At 42.6% G+C, this 25890-nt stretch overlaps 1 protein-coding gene across 3 annotated transcripts in view; it reads right to left on the reverse strand.

Annotated features, from left to right (window-relative positions):
* Window positions 1-25442, reverse strand: part of rapgef4a (Rap guanine nucleotide exchange factor 4a) — a 291278-nt gene extending 265836 nt beyond the window's left edge. For 2 of the 3 annotated variants that reach the window (XM_043693619.1, XM_043693618.1), the window contains exon 1: window positions 25149-25437. In XM_043693619.1, coding sequence (XP_043549554.1) covers window positions 25149-25231 — 83 coding nt within the window. In that variant the 5' untranslated portion in view covers window positions 25232-25437. Of the gene's footprint in view, window positions 1-25148 lie in introns of all 3 variants that reach the window. The other variant, XM_043693617.1, reaches the window with a different exon arrangement.
* Window positions 25443-25890: the final 448 nt, after the last annotated feature.

Genomic DNA, 25890 nt, shown 5'->3' on the forward strand with positions numbered 1-25890 from the left:
GGGAATGGGATGGCGTTTTTACAGGGGGCAGGATGGGAGGAGGTGTAGTCCAGGTAGCTGTGGGTGTCGGTCGGTTTGTAGTAGATGTCCGTGTTGATTTGGTCGCCTGAGATAGAAATAGAAAGGTTGAGGAAGGGGAGGGAGGAATCTGAGACTGTCCTGGTGAATTTGAGGTCGGGGTGGAAGGTGTTGGTGAAGTGGATGAACTGTTCAACTTCCTCGTGGGAGCACGAGGCGGCGCCGGTACAGTCATCGATGTAGCGGAGGAAATGGTGGGGGGTGGGGCCAGTGTAGTTGCGGAAGATGGATTGTTCCACATATCCTACGAAGAGGCAGGCATAGCTGGGGCCCATGCGGGTGCCCATGGCTACTCCTTTGGTTTGGAGGAAGTGGGAGGATTGGAAAGAGAAGTTGTTCAGGGTGAGGACCAGTTCAGTCAGTCGAAGGAGGGTGTCGGTGGAAGGGTACTGGTTGGTACGGTGGGAAAGGAAGAAGCAGAGGGCTTTAAGTCCTTCGTGATGGGGGATGGAGGTGTACAGGGACTGGATGTCCATGGTGAAGATAAGGAGTTGGGGACCGGGGAAGCGAAAATCATGGAGGAGGTGGAGGGCGTGGGTGGTGTCCCGAACGTAGGTGCGAATGTACATTAGCAACCATCCAATCCACAGGAATTGTTCCAGAATCTATAGATTTTTGACAGATGACCACCAATGCATCTATTATTTCTCAGGCCACTGCCTTAAGTATTCTAGGTTATAAACTATCAAGCCCTGGAGATTTATCAACCTTTAATCCCATCAATTAACCCAACACTACTTCCCTACTAACACTGATTTCCTCCACTTCCTCCATCTCACTAGATCCTATGTTCGCCAACATTTTGGGACATTATTTGTGCCCTTGCTTGTGAAACCAGAATCAAAATTTGTATTTAATTTGTGCGTCAAAGCTTTGTTCCCTGTTATAACTTTGCCTGACTGTAAAGAACATACATTTGTCATCACAAATCTTTTTTTCTTTTCACTCTATATCTTTACAAATCCTTGAAAGTTTATTACCTTTGGAGTGCAGTGCATACTTTATTGAAAATAATAAAACAACAATTGAGAGAACACTGATTTAGTAACAAAATTTAAGCATACTGGTAGTCTCTGTCAGGGTGTTTTTGATGGAAGATGACAACTTACAAATATACTAAAGAGGTGCTAATCATGGCAATATGGCACTTTAAATGTGAGCTTGGCCTCAGTGCCAACCACAGCAATATGTCACTTAATTTGTGTGCTCAGTCACAATGATTCAGAGGGCTCGGCTGGAGGTCTTGAAAAAGTTGCCTGACTTGAAGAGGGCAAAGTCGGTGTAAAAATATAATTGTACAAAAACAGCATAAAACATAACATACCAGTTGTTAAAAATTCTTCAGAAAAACATGACACAGAAATACTAACAAGGATACTGCACACCAAATAGTCAGCAATTTCTGGTTGTATTATACAAATTTCTGGTATGTTTAGATAGTCATGTAAGAAATGTATGGAAGAGCACTTCAGTCTGATTGAATGCATTTGATGCACCACGTGGGAACTTTAGGTCACTTCTTGCATCCTGGGCAACCACACCTGAAAGTGGTGTCATCAGCTAAAGGAGTTCAAGATCCTGTTTTGGAGCTTGCGTGGCAGCTGACATCACTGAAATATGTCACAATGAGCATGTGCAGGCAGACAGGGAACACAAGACTGCCAGACATTCATGGAAGACCCAGCCATGGAAGACACCTGAATGCACCTTTCTTTCCAATTTGTATTTAATTCCAAATACTCATGATGGTGATTTGTCCTAGAGTGTGCAGCCAGGGCAGGTAAACAGCACATGGGTCACTGTTAGAAAACCAGGAGTCTCTTATTTTAAATGGTGTTTAGGTGATGTTTCTCTCTTATAGGGTTATGAGTCTTTGGAACTCTGTCCCTGAAAAGGCAGTAGAAACATAGATCTTGAATATTTTTAAGGCAGAAGTAGATGGATTCTTATTAAGCAAGGGGTTAAAAGTGTATCAAGGTAGATGGGAATGTGAGTTTGAGGTAACAGTCAGATCAGACATGATCCTATGCAATGATGAAGCAAGTTTGATGGGCTGAATGGCCTATTTGTGGTCTTGATTCATGTGTTTGTACATAGCTGGACAGCAGGCAGCTGGAGGGTTAGAAAAATAAAGTGCTGGGGATCTAATTATCTCTGCAGCCCCACAGTTGAATCCAGGATGGTATGTTTTTGCCTTAATGCCAGGGTCATGGATGTCACTGAGCAGCCGCAGGACATTTTGAGGAGGGGAAGATGAACAGACAGAAACTGCTGCATATTGGCACCAGTGACAAAGATAGAATGAGGGACAAAATCCTGGAGCTAGCAAGAGGGTAAAATCTTGCAACCAGAGTTTAGGGAGCTAAAAATGAAGGACCTGTAAGGTTGATTACTGTCAATGTCATATTCTGGTGAGTACAGGTTTGGAGTGGGAATGTAAATGAATGTGTGGCTATAGGCACACGATGAGGGAAGGTTTTACATTCCTGGAGGCATTGTAAATGGTGTGGCAGTGGGTGAGGCCTGTTCAAACCAGATACTTTGTAAAACAGTGAGGCTGGGACCATTGTTATCATGAATAGGTTTGCTATTATTGTGGCAGAGTTTAAATAAACATGGCAGAAAATGGAAATCTGAGCAAAGAATCAAAAGGGAGAAAAGCACATCTGGAAATGGAAAGTGGAAACTTAATGAACAAGAAGTGAAGCAAGATGCAAAAAAGACTAGGAATTAGGCAATAAAAGGGGTTGGCAGTACTGAACAGTATATGTTTCAATGCAAGTAGTCTGCTATATACAGCAGATGAACTGATGCATTGGTCAACAATTATAAATACCATAGAGAATATTAGAGAGACCAGAGTTGAGAGGAAAGAGTTAGAAGATCAGGAAAATGTAGCAATGAGGAAAGACTGGATAGAATTGTCTCTTTTGCAGCAGAGGGGGCAAAGAGATTTAATTGAAGTTGATATCAATATGTAGTGTCTCGACAAAGGTGATAGGAGGGACACTGCAGCAGTGTCTATTGAAGAAGTAGACCCTTCTTGCCTACCTTAAATCAAATCATGGTCGATCTGGATGTGGTATCAATGTCAAATCCAAAACCCTTAATGCCCTGGTCTGTCAAAAATCCATCTAACTCGGATGCTAAAAATCCTGAGAAAAAGAATTTTCCTAAACTATATCTTAAAAGGGAGATATTTATTCCCAACATTATCTCAGACTTATTCCTTGAATGGCAGAACTGATGAAAGAAGAGAGATTGGATGGGTTAGGACTATGTTAGGGTGGCACGGTGGTTAGCACTGCTGCGTCACAGCGCCAGAGACCCGGGTTCAATTCCCGCCTCAGGCGACTCTCTGTGTGGAATTTGCACATTGTCTGCGTGGGTTTCCTCTGGATGCTCCAGTTTCCTCCCACAATCCAAAAATGTGCAAGTTAGGTGAATTGGCCATGCTAAATTGCCTGTAGTGTTAGGTGTAGGGGAATGGGTCTGGGTGGGTTGAGCTTCGGCAGGTCCGTGTGGACTTGTTGGGCCAAAGGGCCTGTTTCCACACTGTAAGTAATCTAAAAAAAATCTATATTCACTGGAATTTAAACGAATGACAGGGTGAATCTTATAGAAATCTATAAAATTCTAACAGGAGGAGACAGGATAAGTGCAGCAAGGATGTTCCCAAAGACTGTGGAATCCAGAACCGGGGACACAGTTGAAGGATACAGGGTAAACCATTTAGGAGTGAACTGAGAACATTTTCACCCAGGGAGTGATGAACCGGTGGAATGCCACAGAAAGCAGATAAGGCCAAGACAGTGAATGTTTTCAAGAAGGAGTTATTTACTGTTTTTAGGACTACAGAGATCAAAAGGTATGGGGAGAAAGCAGGATCACAGTACTGAGTTGGGTGATCAGCCATGATCATATTGAACGATGGAGCAGGTTTGAATAGCCAAACAGCTTACTCCTGCTCCTATTACCCATGTTCCTATATACCCCAGCCTCCTAAACAAGTATCTATCCTCAATACCTAGTCCTTCAGGATCTTATATAGTTCACCTCTCATTCTCCTACACTCCCACGATATCGCCACAACCTTTGTTCAGATTTAAAACATTAATCTTAGACCCACACTTTGCCCATTCAAGTCAGATGTGAAATCAATCATTTTATAATTACTGTCACGTTGACGCTCCTTTACCATGAGGTTATTGATTAATCCAGTCTCATTGCTCACTCCCACATCGAGAGTAGAAATGGAGAAATAACAGTACTCTACTTTTACAGAATCACTTACATTTGTATAGCACTTGGTTGTTTCAATATGACGATGTCCCAGTCATAGAATTCTAGAATTATATAACATGGGAAGAGATCATTTGGTTCATTTTGTCTGTCAGACCTAAATCCCATTTTGCAAGTCTTGAGGTTGGCTACAGTACATACTGTTCTAAGGAATTATCATAAATACACTCAATGAACTAATTTTCCAGGCTACCTTTACCAGTCTGATTCACCCAATATATATGTAAAATCATCCATAATTATTGAGGCATATTTCCTGTACACCTCATTTATCTCTTCCTGTTTATGTAGTTCTACTGTTAAGGAGCCTATAAACAACTCCCAAAACTGACCTCATACTTTTCCTACTTCTTATCCCTAACAAAACTGATTCCACATCTCACTTTTTGAGCTAAGATCATCTTTAACTACTGTACTAATGACACCTTTAATTAAAAGAGCTAATGTCCACCTTTCCCTATCTTTCTAATCTCCTTTTACACTTCTTTGAAAGGTCAATGTTCAGAGCCATAGATATAAAGCAATTGGCAGACAACTGGAGAAAAATTGAGAAGAATGTATTTTCACTCAGGGTTGGTGGTAGTCTGGACTTCACTGTCTGGAAGGGTGAAAGGTGAAATGCTCATTGCACTTAAAGAACATTTGCAGGTTCGCTCAATATGCGACAATTTAGATGAGCTGAAAAATGGGATTTAGGCCTCACAAACAAAATGAGCCAAATGATCTCTTCCCATGCTATATATTTCTAGAATTCTATGATTGGGATATCCTAATTTTGAAACAGCCAAGTGCTATATAAATGTAAGTGATTCTGTAAAAGTAAATTACTGCTAATTCTCCATTTCTGACCTTTCCCATCTATAAATAGTGTCTCCCAAGATGCTTTTCATGGACTTCAGTCCACTCTAAACTGACATTATTGCTAGAAACCTTCATTAACACAGGTTCACAATGTACCACCACACATCAAAGAGGAAAGGATGTAAAGTTTCCAGGTTAATTTTTAAAAATCTTTTGATGCTTGGCTATCAAGATGGGATGCAATCTGATGTGATTTAAACCACTTTGATGCCGCAGGAGATCAAATAAGTCTTTTAACTTGAAATGACTGTTTAGTAATACCAGTGCAATAATAAGCTATAAGCAATAATCAAAAGCTGCAATATGGAGAAAAGGGAAGTGATGGAAATATGACAAAAGAACATCTGTCATCTATGAGTCACAACTTACTCCTACTTAGCATTCTAGTAGATCCAGATTGAAACAACAAACCCCAAACCCAAGTTATTTATTTCCACCTTTATAACAGCACCATGTTCTGCTTCTACCTCAGTTCCTGCTCCTGCTCCATCATTCCTGATGAAGGTTTATGCTCGAAACGTCAATTCTCCTGCTCCTCGGATGCTGCCTGACCTGCTGTGTTTTTCCAGCACCACATTCTCTACACTGAAATGCAGTCCACACTTTCTCCTGCTCCTTTTAACCATGCTTTCATTACCTCGAAATGTGATTTGTGAAACATCCATCACTCTGGCCTCCTATCAAGAAACTTGTTCAAAATGCAGCTTTCCCAAAAATATGTTTTATTTGTTCATCATGCTGACCTACACTGGCAACCTATACCCTAAATTACCGGATTAGAAGAATCTTCAATGTTATCGTTAAGTTCTTGAATCATTGTGTCCTAACAAGTCTCTGGAACACCGTCCAGCTTTATATCTTCTTAATTCCGTTTTTTGTGTATCCCCTCTTAATCCCATCTTCAGACCCCTTGGGCCCTCTGTATGGAACTCCTTTCCTAATCCCCATGCCAAAACAATTTTATATCTTCTTTTAAATATCTTAAAAACGTAAATTCAAATAAACTTTTGGTCACTGCCTTAATTGCTTTTTCCAAGTCTTGAAATGTGTTCCTTTGACTTTTTCCTTTCATACAGTCCCTTGTGTTGATTAATGGCACATCAGAAGAGTGCATAAAATGCTGTTGTTGTTGCTGTTAAAAATAATTGAATACTTTCTATTGAAGGAAGTAAACAGAATCGTTACAACAATCATTGTTTATTAGTTACTTCAGGACCTAGCTGGTCAGATCTACATGTGACTCCAGACCTTCAGCAATGTGAGTGACTCTTCATTGCTCTCTAAGCAATTAGCATGGGCAATAAATATTTGCCTAGCCACTGATGCCCACGTCCTGTGATCAAATGAAAATAAAACTATGTACATCAGGAACCAGGTTTTATTATTTGCGTATCATTTAACATGTCAGACCTTTATCAATAAATGCATTAAAGCCTGTTATAAAAACACATGGTTGTGAATCATGAGCGAGTTACTATCATTGGACTAACAACCCTTTGTGCAAGGGTAAATATGGGGAAATCTGCTACCAAACACTAAGTCACCTATTATATACCTTGAGTTTTTCCAAAGAACTCTTTCTAATGAAACTGTGATTTTCTGGAGGAGGGAAGGGAGAAAACTGAAAGACTGGTAAAATGCTTTGGAAGCATCTGTTACATTTAAGTCATCAGCTTCAAAGTGTTAAACTTTTTTTTCTGAGCTGTACATTTAGAAACACTTAGCAACTTATCATACTAGGAAGCAAGTAATTCAGGACTGCCTCTCTGTAAGGTGTATCTCAGCAATGACCTGGAAAGGATAGGTCAAGGCAACACTTAAATATTAAAGACATGCTCCAGTCCACAGAGAACATGTGAGAAACATTAAAGATCACAGCACTGACCACCTGCACAAGCATGCATTACTTACTGTAGTAAACAGTACACGGCCCATGGGGAATCACTAACTAATCTCCTTATGGAGCTCACAACTCTTGGGAACTGGCAATGGCCTGCTAAGCTAGAACTCATCACCTGAGCCCTTTATAAAGTAGACCCTCGGGCCCTCTTGTGGTACAGCAGTAATATCCCTATTCCTGGACTGCAAGGCCTGGGTTCAAGACCCACCTGTTACAGACGTGTGTAATAACAGCTGTAAACAGGTTAATTAGGAAAATATAATAAAGCAGACCCAGGGATAGGTCTGCAGAACTGTCTGTCCTGGGCTGGGACCATCCTATGTTTGGCAAGAGTAATAGCTTTATTTTGGTGTTTAAGAGTAAATCTTGTTCTTTTCCAATCAGGCTTCAGTACACCTACTAAAGAATGCCAAGAACAAGATGAAACAAAGCAGCACGGTGGATCAGTGGTTAGCATTGCTGCCTCATAGGGCCAGAGACCCAGGTTTGATTCCACTCTCAGCTGACAGTCTGTGTGGAGTTTGCACATTCTTCCTGTGTCTGCATGCGTTTCCTCCGGGTGCTCTGGCTTCCTTCCACTGTCCAAAGATGTGCAAGTTAGTGAATTGGCCGTGCTAAGTTGCCCATAGTGCCCAGGGATGTGCAGGCATGCCCAGGGATGCACCATGAAATGTAGGGGTTATAGGGATATGGCAGGAGTCTGGGTCAAGGTGGGATGGTCTTCAGAGGGTCAGTATGAACTCGATGGGCCGAATGGCATACTTTCACACTGTCGGGATTCTTTGATTAAACTCAATGTTAACCACTACAGGTTCACTTGTCAACACTACTCTGAAAAGTTTGTCTTAAATTAACAAAACTAAATGAGGTGCAACCGTTTCTCTTCAGTCTAGTATTCATATTTGCATATTTTTGCATTACATTGATGACTAGAAAGTTCTCTTATTATTTTTGATATCACCTACTCAGTTATTAGACGGATGTGTGCTATGTATTAGTAATTGATGTCAATGCAGTAATGGCAAAGACTTCCTTTCTGCTGCTGCTGACCTGCAAATATACTGTCACGGTACATTCTCTTGTGTAAAGTAGCAGAAGTTAGTACAGACTCCAATAACTCACAAGCCAAATGCAGAAGTCATACTTACCAACAACATGAGCACAGAATCAGTGTAGTTTTGAAAAGAAGTCACAAAGATCATTCATTGATGTTTAATTAACCTAAATCTCAAAAGCCAAAATCATGTAGGAAAGTAAATAAAACATACAGGTCGTTCTGCGAAAACACATGTTTCGTCAGCGCAAATTATCGAAAACGCAATTGACGAATTGTGGATGTTGTTTGGGTAACTCAAACTTTCTACTGAATGAACACAGCGATTTTCTATTAGCCATCTTCTACAGCGGGATTTTCTATAGCAGTTTTCCAAAGCACAAGTTTCTGTAGTGCCAGGCTGCAAAAGAACACAACTGTCGTGCTATAGTGGAATGACCTGTATGAATCTTGTGCATCTCCTAGTCACTCTGTACAGTCAGCATCAAACAATCATTAGGGCATATGAGATATACTTTGAATCAGAAAATATATGCTTTCATTCCACTCTTAAAATTATTATGATTTGAGTTGAAAAATTTCCTTTCCTTTCCTCTGGGGGAGGGGGAGCAGCCCCAAGTTGTGGTCCACATAGGCACTAACGACATAGGTAGGAAAAGGGAGGGGGATTTAAGGCAGAAATTCAGGGAGCTAGGGTGGAAGCTTAGAACTAGAACAGACAGAGTTGTTATCTCTGGTTTGTAACACGTGCCACATGCTAGCGAGGCAAGGAATGGGGAGAGAGAGCAACTACTACAGGGATGGTGCAGGAGGGAGGGTTTCAGATATCTAGATAATTGGACTCATTCTGGGGTAGGTGAGACCTCTACAAACAGGATGGTCTACACCTGAACCAGAGGGGTACTAATATCCTGGAGGGAAATTTGATAATGCTCTTCAGGAGGGTTTAAACTAACTCAGCAGGGGGATGGGACCCTAAATTGTAGTTCCATTGTCCAGGAAGTTGAGAGTAGTGAGGTCAGAAATATGTTTCAAGATTGCAAGAGTGCGCCGTAAAGCAGGAAGGTAGTTAGAAGTGTGTCTACTTCAATGCCAGGAGCATCCGGAATAAGGTAGGTGAATTTGTAGCATGAATTGATACCTGGGACTTTGATGTTGTGGCCATTTTGGAGATATGGGTGGAGCAGGGACAGGAATGGTTGTTGCAGGTTCAGGGATTTAAATGTTTCAGTAAGAACAGAAAAGATGTTAAAAGAGGAGGAGGTGTGGCATTGTTAGTCAAGGATAGTATTATGGTGGCAGAAAGGACAATTGAGGACTCTTACTGAGATAATATGAGCTGAGGTTAGAAACAGGAAAGGAGAGGTCAGCTGCTCTGAGTTTTCTATAGGCCTCCAAATAGTTCTGAAGATGTAGAGGAAAGGATAGCAAAGATGATTCTGCATAGGAGTGAGAGTAACAGGGTAGTTGTTATGGGGGACTTTAACTATCCAAATATTTACAAGAATGTTGCCAGGGTTGGAGGATTTGAGCTACAGGGAGAGGCTGAACAGGCTGGGGCTATTTTCCCTGAAGCGTCGGAGGCTGAGAAGTGACCTTATAGAGGTTTACAAAATCATGAGGGGAATGGATAGGATAAATAGATAAGATTGGGTTGGGATATCTGGTCGGCATGGACGGGTTGGACCGAAGGGTCTGTTTCCATGCTGTATATTTCTATGACTCTATGACTCTAAGGTTGAGAGGTGATTTAATTGAGACATATAAGATGATCAGAGGGTTAGACAGAGGGGATAGTGAGAGCCTTTGTCCTCAGATGGTGATGGCGAGCATAAGGGGACATAGCTTTAAACTGAGGGGTGATAGATACAGGACAGATGTCAGAGGTAGTTTATTTACTCGGAGAGTAGTAGGGGCATGCAACGCCCTGTCTGCAACAGCAGTAGACTCGCCAACTTCAGGGGCATTTAAATGGTCATTGGATAAACATGGGTGAAAATGAAATAGTGTAGGATAGATAGGCTTCAGATTGATTCAACAAGTCGGCACAACATTGAGGGTCGAAGGACCTATACTACGTTGTTATGTTGTATATTCAAGGGACGTATGTGACAGCCAAAATGTGATAGAATAGGATTTTATCCCAGTAATCTGCAAAGTGTCACTAAGTATTGTATGCAAATCAAATTAATCCCTTTTTGGGAGTACATCAGAGAACATTCATTCTTTGGGGAAGGGCACATGTTCTGTAGCCTTCATTTTCCAAACGTTTCCTATGCTCACAATGATGAAAGCTCCTAGAGTTTGTTAAAAATCAATGGATTCACTAAGGAACCAGCTACCCTTCCCTACTTGGTTGACTTTTATTACTGCCAAGACAATGAAGAATTACCATTATCTCTCAAATTGTAATAACAAAAATTGTATATACCTATACACAAACTCAAGTTGAATGGCATTGGCTTTTGCACTTAGAATTGCAGTACAATGCTCATAAAAATCAATCTACATTGTTAAACATGAATTTGGATTCTGCTTCTTATAAAAATCACAGACAGCTTCAAGTTTAAGAAGACCTACAACTATGAATAACTCAGGTTAATCAGCTTGAGTCACGCTGCTGGTTCACTTATTTTGATATTTTATAGAACAGTATTTTGTACAAGTTCTGTAGCGATTGAAACAAGGATAGCCGGGTGGATCTCACAGAATATGAGTTAGTTGACGAGAGCTGTTAATCTGGTCCAATCAGACGGATAAAAAGAGGATTGTCAGACATTTTGACAGTCCAAGAGCTGGCATGTGAGGGAGCTGGACCAGTGTCAAGGACTTTCCATAAGTAAATAAAGAGCAACTTGGTGATGGGATACCAGCCTCTCTCAAGTTATTTCAGTGGTGATGAGAGTAAAGCACATTCTTTAAGAAACTTGCTCGCAACAGTTGTCTTTGAGTTGGGGCAAGCATTTCTGGCATCATGCCATTATTTGGGAAACTTAAATCATTCAACCCAGCCATTGAAGAGCCAAGACCACTTACATGTTGACCAGGAAACAATTTCACAATTCTGTAAGGCTACCCAGTGTCATGTACAGAAAGCTGGAAAGCGAAGGAATTATCAAACCAATACAGCATGTGGAATGGGCAGCACCAGTGGTACCGATTATGAAGCCCAAAAGGTCCGTTCGCCTTTGTGGGCATTCTGAACAAACTTTTTGCAACTGGATAAATACCTAATTCCTTGCAGAGAGGGCTTATACACAAAGCTAGCAGGTGTGCTGTCCTTCTCCAAGCTGGACATGAGGCATTTGTACTTGCAAATTGCAGTTAGATGAGGATTCCCTGAAACATTGATGTTCCTGCTCCTCCAGATGCTATCTGACCTGCTGTGCTTCTCTGGCTTCTCAGCTATTGACTCTAGCCTCCAGTATCTGCAATCCTTACTGTCTCCACCTTCATGGATGTAGAGTTGTAATAACAATGGATCACAAACCTCTATTAGGTCTGCTTAAAGAAGTCAAGGCAGTGCTGCCCAGAGCTTCAGGCCAAATTCAGCACATATAATTACACATTGGAACACCCTCCTGGAGGCCAAGTAGCAAATGCAGACACTTTGAGCCACCTCCCACTGGCGGATATACCACCACTGGAAGTGTCCGTAATAGTTTTAAATGTTCTAGTCATAGCTGACAATAGCAGAATTTGGACACAGAACAATCCTGTCCTGGCAAAACTGAAACAGCTGCTAGCGATGGGGGAAACTACAGGTCCATCACAACCACAACTGAAACCACTTTGGACCCAGAGAGACCAGATCTCCATAGATCATATTGTAATGGAGAGCAAGAATGATTGGTCCAAGCAAAGTTTGCTGCCAAATACTGGCTGAACTCCACCGGGGTCATCCAGAGGTTTCCAAAATGAAAATGTTGTTGAGAAGTTATGCCTGATGGCCAGGACTGGATGCGCACATAGCTGTGTTGGTGGGGCAGTGCCCAGAGTATCAAAAGTTCCCATCATCAGCTCCCCCACATTCATGGGAATGAATGGGTGTACCCTGAATTTACTTACAAGTTGCCTATTGAGCACCTTTCAAGGAGTCAATGTTCTTAGTAATTGTAGACAACCACTCAAAGTAGTTGGATATGAATAATTCATTAGTCAAACACCGGAACAATGACAGAAAAATGGCACGCATCTTTTGCAATACACAAATTTATAGACTCAGAGTCATGGATTTACAGCATGGAAACAGACCCTTTGATCTAACGCTCCATGTTGACGAAATATCCTAAATTAATCTCGTCTCATTTGCCAGCATTGGACCTATATATCCCTAAGGTAAAAACAATGACTGCAGATGCTGGAAACCAGATTCTGGATTCGTGGTGCTGGAAGAGCACAGCAATTCAGGCAGCATCCAAGGAGCAGCGAAATCGATGTTTCGGGCAAAAGCCCTTCAGCAGGAATAAAGGCGGTAAGCCTAAAGCGTGGAGAGATAAGCTAGAGGAGGGTGGGGGTGTGGAGAAAGTAGAAATTGTTGAAGTCCACATTGATGCCCTGGGGTTGAAGTGTTCCGAGGCGGAAGATGAGGCGTTCTTCCTCTAGGCGCCTGGTGGTGAGGGAGCGGCGGTGAAGGAGGCCCAGGACCTCCATGTCCTCGGCAGAGTGGGAGGGGGAGTTGAAATGTTGGGCCGCGGGGCAGTGTGGTTGATTGGTGCGGGTGTCCCGGAGATGTTCCCTAAAGTGCTCTGCTAGTAGGCGCCCAGTCTCCCCAATGTAGAGGAGACCGCATCGGGAGCAATGGATACAATAAGTGATATTAGTGGATGTGCAGGTAAAACTTTGATGGATGTGGAAGGCTCCTTTAGGGCCTTGGATAGAGGTGAGGGAGGAGGTATGGGCGCAGGTTTTACAGTTCCTGCGGTGCAGGGGAAGGTGCCAGGATGGGAGGGTGGGTTGTAGGGGCGCGTGGACCTGACCACTATATCTCTCTAAAACTTGCCTATTCATATACTCATCCAGATGGCTTTTAAATGTTGCAATTGTATCAGCCTCCACCAACTCCCAGAAATGTTGGTCACAGATAATAAGCTATTGTTTACCAGCAGAGAATCTGAGCATTTCCTAAAGTCAAATAGGATTCAACATATAAAGACAGTTCCATACCATCTGTCATCCAACGGTCTGACAGAAACAGCAGCTCAAACTTTGAAGACAAGTTTGAAGAAACAGCCTACAGCTTCGCTAGATACCAAATTGTCCCGGTTCCTATTTGATTGTAGTACCACCCCTCATGCAACTACAGGATAGCTCCAACAAGATGCCACACCAGGTTAAATCTGATCTTCCCAGACCGAGAGGAGAGGGTGAAACAGCATCAGGAGGGCCAGTGCCAGATGCCAGACTGCGCTGAGCAAGAGACAGTTTACTACAGAGGACAAAGGTTGGTGTAGAAACTACAGAAATGGACCTACATGAGAAAGAGGTTTGGTCAATGAACAAAGGATATATAAAGTTCAGGTAGGGAGTGATAGTTTTGAACAAGCACTTGGACCATATGAAAGCCACAAACTTGCAAACAGTGTGAGAGCAAAACATGTCCTGCTCTTCGGAACAGTCAGAAAGGCTGTCAGAACCCCTGGGGTCTCCTTCTCCATCAAGCATTGAAGAGACCTCAGATTCTGAGATGGACACAGTGGATGCTGCCACATTGATGTCTTTGCCACTGGAAGAAGGGAATGAATTTCCCCAAGACCCCAGGCACAAGAGGTGAATTCCTGAACATTACACGCTGTGTGCATCCAATGTAGAGTCAGAGGAACCTGACCTGGTACTAAAACACCCAGGAGGAGCTACAAAATAAAAACAGCCTATGTTCTCTGACTCAGAGGGGAAGGAATAAAGTGGTTGTAATGTGATCAGCCAGGTGGTCCACATAGGATATGGGTTCCCTGATTCAGGCTCTTAATCTGATCCAATCAGGGAGCTCTCGCTGACAGATATAAACTGGAGTGTGTCCAACTCTATTTTGATTTAGTCCCTCCCCTCCCCTTCACTGTTTTGATCACACAGCACTGCCCTTTGATGTGAAGGGCAGTGTTTGTCACTGGCCACCCGGGTGTTTTCCTATCTTCCTAGTGGTGGAATTTGAATAAAGATTTGTGCACTTTGTGTCTTCCACTGTGTCTCCCACCTCCACACACACACCATGGGTGCTGGGGAAAAAATAAGCACTACCGCAGTTAGGCGGTAGCGTGGAGTTAAATTATAGAAAAAAGAAGAAAAAAAAAAGAAAAAATAAACTGGAGTGTGTCCAACTCTATTTTGATTTAGTCCCTCCCCTCCCCTTCACTGTTTTGATCACACAGCACTGCCCTTTGATGTGAAGAGCAGTGTTTGTCACTGGCCACCCGGGTGTTTTCCTATCTTCCTGGAGGTGGAATTTGAATAAAGATTCGTGCACTTTGTGTCTTCCACTGTGTCTCACACCTGCACACACACACACACCATGGGTGCTGGGGAAAAAATAAGCACTACCGCACTTAGGTGGTAGTGTGGGGGTTAAAAAAAAAGAAAAAAGAAAAAAAACAGGAGTTTTAGAAAAAAAAAGAAGAAAAAAATAAACTGGAGTGTGCTGTTCAGGGAGAGGTGGACACCGCCAGGAGTGGAGTGTATTATTTCCCCCTCCAACTCTATTTTGATTTAATCCCTGCCCTCCCCTTCACTGTTCGATCACACAGCATTGCCCTTTGATGTGAAGGGCAGTGCTTGTCACTGGCCACTCGTGTGTTTCTTTTCTTCCCGGTGATGGGAATTTGAATAAAGATTTGTACACCTTGTGTCTCTCACTGTGTCTCACACCTGCACATACACAACATGGGTGCTGGGGAAAAAATAAGCACTACCACAGTTAGGTGGTAGTGTGGGGAAAGAAAAAAAAGTAAAAAAAAACAGGAGTGTCAGACATCTTATTAAAAAATAAATAAACAGGAGTGTCAGAGGTTCTGTTCACTCTGAGATCTGGCTCTGAGGGAGCTGGACCAGTGTGCGACTTGGGTGTTTCCTTTCTTCCTGGTGGTGGAAACTGAATAAAGGTTTGTGCACCTTGTGTCTTTCACTGTGTCTCACACCTGCACACATACAACATGGGTGCAGGAGAAAAAATAAACACTACCGCAGTTAGGTGGTAGTGTGGAGAATTTTTTTTTTAAATAAACAGGAGTGTCACCTTCTTCACTCGAGAAAAAAAAGAAAAAAGAAAAAAAAAGAAAAAAAACTGGAGTGTCAGACACCCTGTTCACTCTGAATGCTAGCTCTGAGGGAGTTGGATCAGTGTCAAGGACATCCGCCATGGAAATAAAGAGTGACTTCATGACAGAATACCAGCCTCTGTAGAGTTAATTCAAGGTCTTCCATGACTGCAACAGATTGTTAAGATTTTTTTAATGTGAATGGAACTGCATTTAAGACTTACATCTGAACAACCTTTCCATAAATCATTAAAAGTTATTGATTTGTAAAATGTGCTAACATCTAAATTTAATATCTGGCTCTTAGCTTCTGGAGAGATAACCAAGGCTTATATCAATGCTTGATATAATATTGCAGTATGTTGTAACTGAAGGAAAAATAAATAACTTGCATTTACATAAGATCTTTCAAGACCTTAAGATGTCCCACCAAGCTTTATAAGCAATTAAACAATTTGGAAATGTAGTTATAGCTGTGAATATCTTATGGCACAGTGAGTATCATCCGTAGATCCTCCCAGCACATGACAAAGGCAGCCATTTAGGGAAGGACAGTTGCCTTTTCAGCCATGTCATAGAAAGAAATTGCAGCCCGTACCATCATTGTTCATAACTCCAGGATGCAACAAACAGGGCAAAGTGTATGTTCCAGCTCTTTAAAGAATTGATTGGAACAGATGACTGGATAGCTGGTGTGGAGCAGATTATTGCCAACTTCACATTCCAGCTGAGCCTCCTTGCCCTGTCCACGCTACAGTTCACGGTACTGTGGATTAGAATCGCCTTTGGGCAGAGAACTGAAGCTCCTGTTGAAATATAAGAAACACAGCAACCTTTCCAAATAGGAATGTAATGACAAGCAAATCATCCTTTATGGTGATCTTGGTTCAGGGATAAATATTATTTGGACACGGGAGAATTCCTCTGCTCCTCTTTGAAATCTTGCTGTGGAATCTTTTACATCCATTTCAGAAGATATAAAGGATTTTGCGTTAATGTTTTATCCAAGAAATGATACCTCAGTCCATGGAACATTCCCTCAGTACTGCAATGCAGTGTTAGCCTAAATCATGTCCTGATGCCCACTGAAGGGGACTTGGAGCCACACACAGCAGTGAGAGCATTACCACTGTGCTATATAGTACTCCATGGTCAGCAATGGAAACAGGCATTACTAAAGCACAATATGGTGAAAGACAGAGGATTTAGATTAGATTAGATTACTTACAGTGTGGAAACAGGCCCTTCGGCCCAACAAGTCCACACCGACCCGCCGAAGCGCAACCCACCCATTACCCTACATTTACCCCTTTTACCTAACACTACGGGCAATTTAGCATGGCCAATTCACCTGACCTGCACATTTTTTTTTTTGGACTGTGGGAGGAAACCGGAGCACCCGGAGGAAACCCACGCAGACACGGGGAGAATGTGCAAACTCCACACAGTCAGTCGCCTGAGTCGGGAATTGAACCCAGGTCTCCGGCGCTGTGAGGCAGCAGTGCTAACCACTGTGCCACCGTGCCGCCCACATTTCATGGTATTTCATAGTTAATTGTAGCTAAACCTATTGGGCATTCTCTCTCTATCTCATGCATGCACAGCTTTTCTTTTGTTTAAATACCTTGTAGAAGTACAAATAAAGTTAACCAAACATGTTGTCGTGAGCCATTAGTAAAGATCCAGTAAGTAGAATTTAAACATATTTTACATTATGCTGTTTCTAACTAAAAAGCTACAACTGCAATTCATGTGCATAGCTTCTTATCAAGTCCTCAGAATATTGCAAAGTGCTTCGTGATAAATAATTTACTTTTTCAATCCTTTTTAATGAAGTTGGTCAGAGAGAAAATTTCACCACGACATCATGAAAATTCCCTGCTCTTCTTTTCTTAGGGCCACGGAATATGCTATATCATCAAAACTGGTTTTGCATCTGATCTAAAAGGAAATATTCCCCAATACGGCAGCATTCCCTCAGCACTACATTCAAGTATCCATCTAGCTCCTCCACTCCTACGGTGGGATTTGAAACAACTAGCTCTAAACCTGGAGATAAAGGCCAAAGCTACCCCACCCCCACTCAGGAAAACCCGGTGTGCATACTTTGACAGATCACGAGCTACACACCTGTCCAAATGTGAACTCACAAGCTCTTTATGGCTTTTCACAGCGCCCAGGTTTACAATGCAGTTTGCAAGCCAAGTTCGAGTGTATGAGGAGTGAGTGTGAAAAGTCAAAACAATGGGAATCTGACCTCAGTAGGGACAGGTGTGTGTTTTGCACACTCGGTCCAACACTCAAACAGGCCTGAGGGAAATGACACCAGGTCAGAAATGTTGGGGGAAATCAGATTTCCTCCAAAAAACCGAGTATGGCCACACGCATAGTGAAGCACCTACACAAAAATCCATCCCAAAGATATGGCTCAACTGAGGGAAATTGACACTTGAAAGGCTTAAAAAGTTTACAATATCTACAAAAAGTAAATTATGAGAGCAAATAAGATCAATCACTGGGAGCTGATAGAGTCATAGTGACGTACAGCACAAAAACAGACCCTTTGGTCTAACTTGTTCATGCCGACTGGATATCCCAACTAAATCCAGTCCCATTTGCCAGCATTTGGCCCATGTCCTTCCTATTGATGTCTTTTAAATGATGTAATTGTACCAGCCTCCACCACTTCCTCTGGCAGCTTATTCCATACACACACCACTCTCCGCATGGAAAAGTTGCCCGAGGTCCCCTTTAAATCTTTCCCCTCTTCACTTAAACCTATGCCCTCTAATTCTTAAATCTTCCACCCTAGGGAAAAGATCTTTCAATTTTCCCTATCCATGCCCCTCATGATTTTATAAACCTTTATAAGGTCACCCTTCAGCCTCCAATGCTCCAGAGAAAATAGGCCCCAGCCTATCATACAACTCATCATCCTCTGCCATATCTGCCAAACGGAACCCACCAACAGAGATGTATTTCCCTCCCCACCCCTATCTGCATTCTGTAAAGACCATTCCCTCTGTGACCCTCGTCAGGTCCACGCCTCTCACCAATCCACCCTCACCTCCCGGCATCTTCCCCTGCCATTGCAGGAATTGCAAAACGTGTGCCCACACCTCCCCCCTCACCTCCATCCATGGCCCTAAAGGAGCCTTCCACATCCATCAGAGTTTTACCTGCACTTCCACACGTCATTTACTGTATCCATTGCTCCCATTGCAGTCTTCTCTACACTGGGGAGACAGGACTCCTACTTGTAGAAAGTTTCAGCGAACATCTCAGGGACACACACACAAAGCAACCCCACTGCCCCGTGGCCAAACACTTTAACTCTCCCTCCCACTCCACCAAGGACATGCAAGTATTGGGCCTCCTCTAACCCCAAACCCCAACTACCCGACACCTGGAGGAGGAACACCTCATTTTCCACCTTGAGGCCCTCCAAACACACGGGATTAAGGTGGATTCACCAGTTTCTTTATTTTCTCTCTCCCCACCTTATCCCAGATCTAACCTTCTAACTTGGCACCGCCCTCATGACCTGTCCTACCTGTCCATCTTCCTTCCCACCCATCCACTCTACCCTCCTCTCCAACCTATCACCATTACCCCCACCTTCATCTACCTATCACACTCTCAGTTAGCTGCCCTCCAGCCCCACCAACCTCTCATTTATCTCTCTACCCCCTTGGCTCTTGAGTCTCATTCCTGATGAATGGCTTATGCCCGAAACATTGATTCTTCTGCTCCTCGGATGCTGCCTGACCTGCTGTGCTTTTCCAGCACCAGACACTCGACTCTGATCTCCAGCATCTGCTGTCCTCACTTTCTCTTAGTTCACAATAAATGGCAAGACACTCAGAAGCTCAGAGGAACAGAGTGCATGTGGTGCGTATCCACAGATCTCTGAAAGTGGCAGGACAGGTTAATAGGATAGTAAGGGTGAACTACAGAGGCCATAATACAGTGGTGAGAAATGGCTGAGGAGGACTCTGGGAGATATGACAGCAGCACATAAAGAAGGAGGCAAGCTCTCATTGGAGCGGCCATTTTGGAGTGGGGTTGTGTGGTCAAAGTGCAGGCTTTAGTAAGCATTAGGTTTCACTGTGGATCGATTGGAGCAGCCAGTGGACTCACTGAGGAGCATACAGGAGGCAAAAGTTTTATAGATAGGAGTTTCAAGGAGGTGGCCACACATGGCACAGTGGTTAGCACTGCTGCCTCACAGCGCCAGAGACCCAGGTTCAATTCCCGCCTCGGGCAACTGTCTGTGTGAAGTTTGCACATTCTCCCCGTGTCTGCGTGGGTTTCCTCTGGGTGCTCCGGTTTCCTCTCACAGTCAGGTTAGGTGAATTGGCCATGCTAAATTGCCCGTAGTGTTAGGTGAAGGGGTAAATGTAGGGGTGTGGGTCTGGGTGTGTTGCTCTTCGGAGGGTCGGTGTGAACTTGTTGGGCCGAAGGACCTGTTTGCACACTGTAAGTAATCTAATCTAATCTAATCACTAAAGTTTCAGCCAAGTAGATGGGTGGTCACCAGGAGGGGCAGGCAGGCGGTGCAGGAGTCCCCTATGGCTATTCCCTTCTCAACCAAGTAAACCATTTTAGATACTGTTGGGGAAGCTGGCCTCTCAGTGGAAAACAACAGTAGAAGCCAGATCAATGGCACCATGACTGGTACTATTTTACAGCAGGGAGGGTAAAGCGTAAGTGAGCAGTAATGATAGGGGACTGTATAGTCAGGGCCACAAATAGGCATTTACGTGATCAAGATTAAAACTTCAAAATATTTGTTGCCTCCCTAGTGCCAAACTCAAGGATGGCTCTGAGCAGCCTCAAGACATTCTGAAAGGAGAGGGTGAGCAGCCAGAGGTCATGGTCCATATTGGTACTAACAGCACAGGTAGAAAGAGAAGTGAGGTCCTGAAAGGGAAGTTAGGGAGTTAGGTAGAAAATGGAAAAGCGGGATTCCGAGCTCCAGTTACAATCTCGGGATTATAACATGTGCTAGAAATAGCAAGGTAATAGGTGGCTGAAGAGCTGGTGTAGGAGGGAAAACTTCAGATATCTAGATTATTCTAGGGACCTGTACAAGAAAGACAGATGCACCTAAACTGGACAGCTTTGCTAGTGCCACAGCTTCCTCAGTCAGAAAAGGAACTATTCACCATTACTGTAATTTAAACGCTCCACTTTGGATTCATTAAGGAGAAGGTTGAGTCAAGTACGTCTATTAGGAAGAAAAGGCAGGGCCAGATTAATGAACACGGCAGGATTGATGGTCTAAAGTATCTTTATTTTAATACAAGGAGTATAACAGATAAGACAGATAAACTTAGGGCCTGGATTAATACATGGGACTATGATATTGTAGCCTTTATCGAAAGGTGGTTGCAAGAAGGGCAGGATGAGGCAGGAACTGGAAATATTAGATTGGGGTCAGCTGTTTCAGAGTAAATTTACATCTCACATGTGGGAGTGTTTTAAAGGTTAGATCATTAAAGTTCAGGGCCAGCATGTTCCTGTGAGGATGAAAGATAAGAATGGCAAGATTTAGGAACCCTGGCTGATGAGAGAAATTGAATCAATGATAATAAGGAAACATATGTGAGGTTTAGGAAACTGAAATCAAGCAAGTTCTTGAGGAATATAAAGGAAACAGGAAAGAACTTTAACAAGGGATTAGGAGGGCTATAGGAGGCCATGAAATGTTCTCGGCAAGTAGGATTACGGAGGATCCCAAGGTATTTTATTCATATATTAGGAGAAAGAGGGTAACTAGGTAAAGGATAGCTCCACTCAAGGACAAAGGAGGTAATTTAGTTGTGGAGCCAGAGGAAGTGGGTACAGTATAGAGTATCGGTATTCACCAAGAAGAAGAACATGGATGATGGTAAGATTAGAGAGAAGTATCTTGATGCTCTAGAGCATGGGGTGGCTCAGTGGTTAGCACTGCTGCTTCACAGTGCCAGGGACCTGGGTTTGAATCCACCCTTGGGCAACTGGCTGTGTAGAGTTTTCACATTCTCTCCATGTCTGAATGAGTTTCCTGCAGGTGCACCAGTTTCCTCCAAAAGTCCAAAGACGTGCAGGTTAGGTGGATTGGCCATGCTAAATTGCCCATAGTGTCCAGGGATGTGTAGAATAGGTGGATTAACCATGGGAAATGCAAGGTAACAGAGATGGGGTGGGTTTCAGTGGAATGCTCTTCAGTGGGTTGCTGTGGACTCAATGGCCAGAATGGATTGCTTTATTCACTTCGGGATTCTACAATCCTACATCAGTGTTGAGAAGGAGGGGATGTTGGATGTCTTGAAAAACATTAGGGTAGATAAGTCCCCAGTGCCTGACTTGATTGATCCTACAATATTAAGAGAGGAGATTGCTGAAGCCTTGCCAGAAATCTATGTATCCTCTTTGGCCAATGTTCCATTGTTAAAGAAGAGCAACAGGGGCAATCCAAGGGGAAATTAATGGCTGGTGAGCTTTACATCAGTGGTTGGGAAAATTATTGGAGAAAATATTTAGGGATGGGATTTATGTGCATTAGGAAAACAATGTACTTCTTAGGGATAGTCAGCATGACACTGTGTGGGTGAGATCATGTCTCAATAACTTGATTGGGTTTTTTGAGGAAGTAACAAAGATGATTGATGAAGGGCAGTGGATCTTGTCTACATAGGCTTTACTAAAGCATTTGACAAGGTCCCTCATGGTAGGCTGGTTCAAAAGATTAAGTGACATGGGATCCATAGTGAGTTGGTAAACCTGATACAAAATTGGCTTGGCTATAGAAAACAGAGGGTAGTTTGGAGGGGTATTTTTCTGACTGGAGGTCTGTAGCCAATGGTGTCCATAAGGATCAGTGCTGGGAGCTCTGTTGTTTGTAATATATATAAATTGTTTGGATGAAAGTGTTGGTGGCCTGATTAGTAAGTTTGCATATGACACAAAAATTGGTGGAGTTATGGATAATGAGTAAGGCTGTCAAAGGATATAGAAGGATATGGATCAGTTGGAAAGCTGGGCAAAGGAATAGCAGAAGACAAGTGTGAGGTGACACATTTTAGGAGATCAAATGCAAGTAGAAAATATATAGTTAATGGCAGGACCCTTAACAGCATTGCCTTACAGAGGGATCTTGGGTGCAAGTCCATAGCTTCCTGAAAATGGCAACACATGTGGATAAGGTGGTAAAGAAGGTGGACAGTATGCTTGCCTTCATCAGTCTGGGCTATTGAATATAAAAGTTGACAAATCATGTTGCAGCCATATATAACTTTAGTTAGGCCACATTTGGTGTACAGTTCTGATTGCCACAATATAGGAAGGATATGGAAACTTTGGAGAAGATACAGAAAAGGTTTACCCAGAATTTTGCTGAATTGGAGAGTATCAGCTATAAAGAGAGTTTGGACAAACTTGGATTGTTTTTGCTAGAGCAACAAAGGCTGAGAGGTGGCCTGATAGAAGCACATAAAATTGAGGGACACGGATAGAGTGGATAGTCAGTCTTATTCCCATGGTGGAAGTATCAAATACTGGGGGTATAGGTTTAAGGTGAGAGGGGGACAGTTTAAAGGAGCTGTACAAAGTAATTTTTTTTTACACAGAGTGTGATATATGCATGGAGCATGCTGCCAAGTGCACTGATAAAACATTGCTATCATATCTGGTTCTAAGTGGTATTTAGACAGACACATGAACAGGCAGGGAATAGAGAGATATAGACTATGTGCAGACAGATAGGATTCATTTAGAATGGCATACAGGGTTGGCACAGACATGGTGGGCCAAAGGGCCTGTTCCTGTGTTGAACTGTTCTATGTTCTATATTAAGGCAGCATATGAGATGTTTGCCTTTATCAGTCATGGCATAGACTATAAGAGCAGGGATATTACATTGGAGCTGTGCAAAACTTTGATGAGGTCACAGCTGGAATACAATATGAATTGTGGTCACCACACTATAGGAAGGATGTAATTGTACTGAAAGGGGTACAAAGGTGATTCATCAGGATGTTGCCTGGGATGGAGCACTTGAGCTGTGAAGTGAAGCTGGATAAGTTTGGGCTGATTTCTATGAAGCAGAGTAGGTTGAGGGGGGACCTGATAAAAGTCTATACAATTATGATAGGCATGGACAAAAGTGAATTGAAAGCAACTGATCCTCTTAGTCAAAGTGTCAGAGACAAGGGGTATCGTTTTAAAGTGAAAGGTAGGAGGTTTAGAGGGGAAAAACATTTTTACCCAGAGAGTGGTTGGAAACTGAAATGCACTGCCTGGGAGAGTAGTTGTGATAGGAAACCTCATAAACTCTAAAAAGTACTTGGATGAGCACTTTAAGTATCATAACATTCGTATGGGACTTGTACAGGAAAGTGTGACTAGGATGGGTTGTGCTGTAGCATATTTTTAGCGTTACAGACTTAATGGACTGAAAGCCCTTTCCTCCTGTATAATTCTGATTCTATAAGCCTGAAGTGAATTTTAATGTTTCTTGTAATAATTCATGAATTTTTACATAATTTGCTTTCACTGCTGTTACTTTCTTGTCAGATACGTTTTTTTAGATCATCTGTATCATATAATCCCTCCTGTACATAACTCACAGGGTAAACTATCATCTAATATTTGAGTTTATATTACTGCCTTGGAATTAGTTGTTCAAACTCTATTTTAACTTAACGTGTAATTTAACATTCAATTTTAGTCAATCCCCAGTATACCACTGAATGGCATACACACTGTCAAAGTGTAAGTTTCCCGTGTTTGATTATTGGGGTCTACTGCCCTATGGATATCAACATAAATATTGAAAAATGTTTGTGTACATTTTAAAATCAAAACCATTTTAAAAGGAACCAATTAACAATCATCACAATTTCTGCACGTGCATCAGGAGCACGCTTCAGCCATCAACTATTTCATTTTACTGGAGCTAGTTTTAAAGGGTCCTGTGTAACCTTATGAATAAAACATTGATTTAGATTTCAAGAGTGTATTCCAAAGCTTTACTGCCGGCAGAAATGGTTAGTTGCCCAAGTATAAATCACATAACGTTATTCATTTCTAATCTATAAATTATCACATCGCTTTGATGTACACGGGAGGCCTACATTCCCACGTTATCTTGCCGTTCTTCCAATTGAGGCTGGTAGAAATGGACACCAAACTTACATCACCTTATCCCCACTGAAACACGAGGTTCAGAAATATACATCTTTCACATAAAATATTAAAAATCAAAGTTTGTAATAATTGTCTGCAAAAAAATACCGGTGTCGCGTTTTAAGGTGGATATTTACATGGATCTACAATACTTGTGGGATTTAAATATACAAAATAACACCATTCTCCTATCGCGGTGCTTACTTGTGCATTCAAATAAGCAGCTAACCAGGTCTGATGTAGGAATAAGGAAAATTGTCTGTACTGCATGATATATGTATTATACATATGTAATCGATATTATTCAGAGGTCGAAAGAAAACATCTTAACCGCGTAACCATCTTCCAACCTGCCTGCCTGCTATTGTGGACTATTCTAAAATCATTAAACGTCTTTGTTATCATCACATCCCCTTGATTTCATTTTCTGCAGAACCGAAAGAAACCCGAGTCGAGCTATTGCTAAGAAATCTTGATCGCATTATTTTTACTTCCTGTCCTATGTTGAAGGTTCCCAGATGACATTCGCTACCTTTTATCCAGGCAAGAGATCCATTCTGATGATGCTGAGGATTGGGACGAGCTATGAGCAGCGACCATGGCCAGGGAGATCATGGGCTCAGCAGCTGTACACACTTCTTGCAAACAAGAGGACGATCGAGTCAGGAGGAGCTGGCTGCTGGGAAAATCATCTCCTCACATTTAAAGCCCCACAGCTGGGAGCAAAAACAACTCCTTTTGACGTCAGAGTGCAGAAGCTAGAGAGAAGCGCTTTGTGCCTCAGCAAAGGGAAAGTGCAGCGTGTAGTCGAGGGGCCACAGCAGCTGTCTGCACCCATGAGAGCGGACACAAGCAACTGCGGAGAGCTGACAGCAGGGGGGGTGAGAGATACCACTGCACTGCTGACTGAACACCAGCTTCTCTGTGCAACAAGTGCAAACATTCAACATCTATCAGTGAACCTGCGGCAGCAGCCAGGGTTAGCTACTCCACATGTAACATCCCGCACTTTACCGTCTGTTGAGAAAATGTTTGTCTGAATTGCCGGTAGGACTCGGTAAACACATGCAACATTGTGCTGGTGGTAAAATTGAGGATGATTACACTCAATTTACAAAGCACCAGCGCTGCAAATATCCGGATTACAATGCTGATTGTATTTTAACTTGATCCTTTATATAACTATAACGCTTTCCATTTGAGGTGAGTTAGATACTTTACGATAGAGACCGAAGCCTTCACAATTCACAGCAAACTGAACATTTCAAAATGTT

Source organism: Chiloscyllium plagiosum, chromosome 7 (genome assembly GCF_004010195.1).
Source record: "Chiloscyllium plagiosum isolate BGI_BamShark_2017 chromosome 7, ASM401019v2, whole genome shotgun sequence".
NCBI lineage: Eukaryota > Metazoa > Chordata > Chondrichthyes > Orectolobiformes > Hemiscylliidae > Chiloscyllium > Chiloscyllium plagiosum.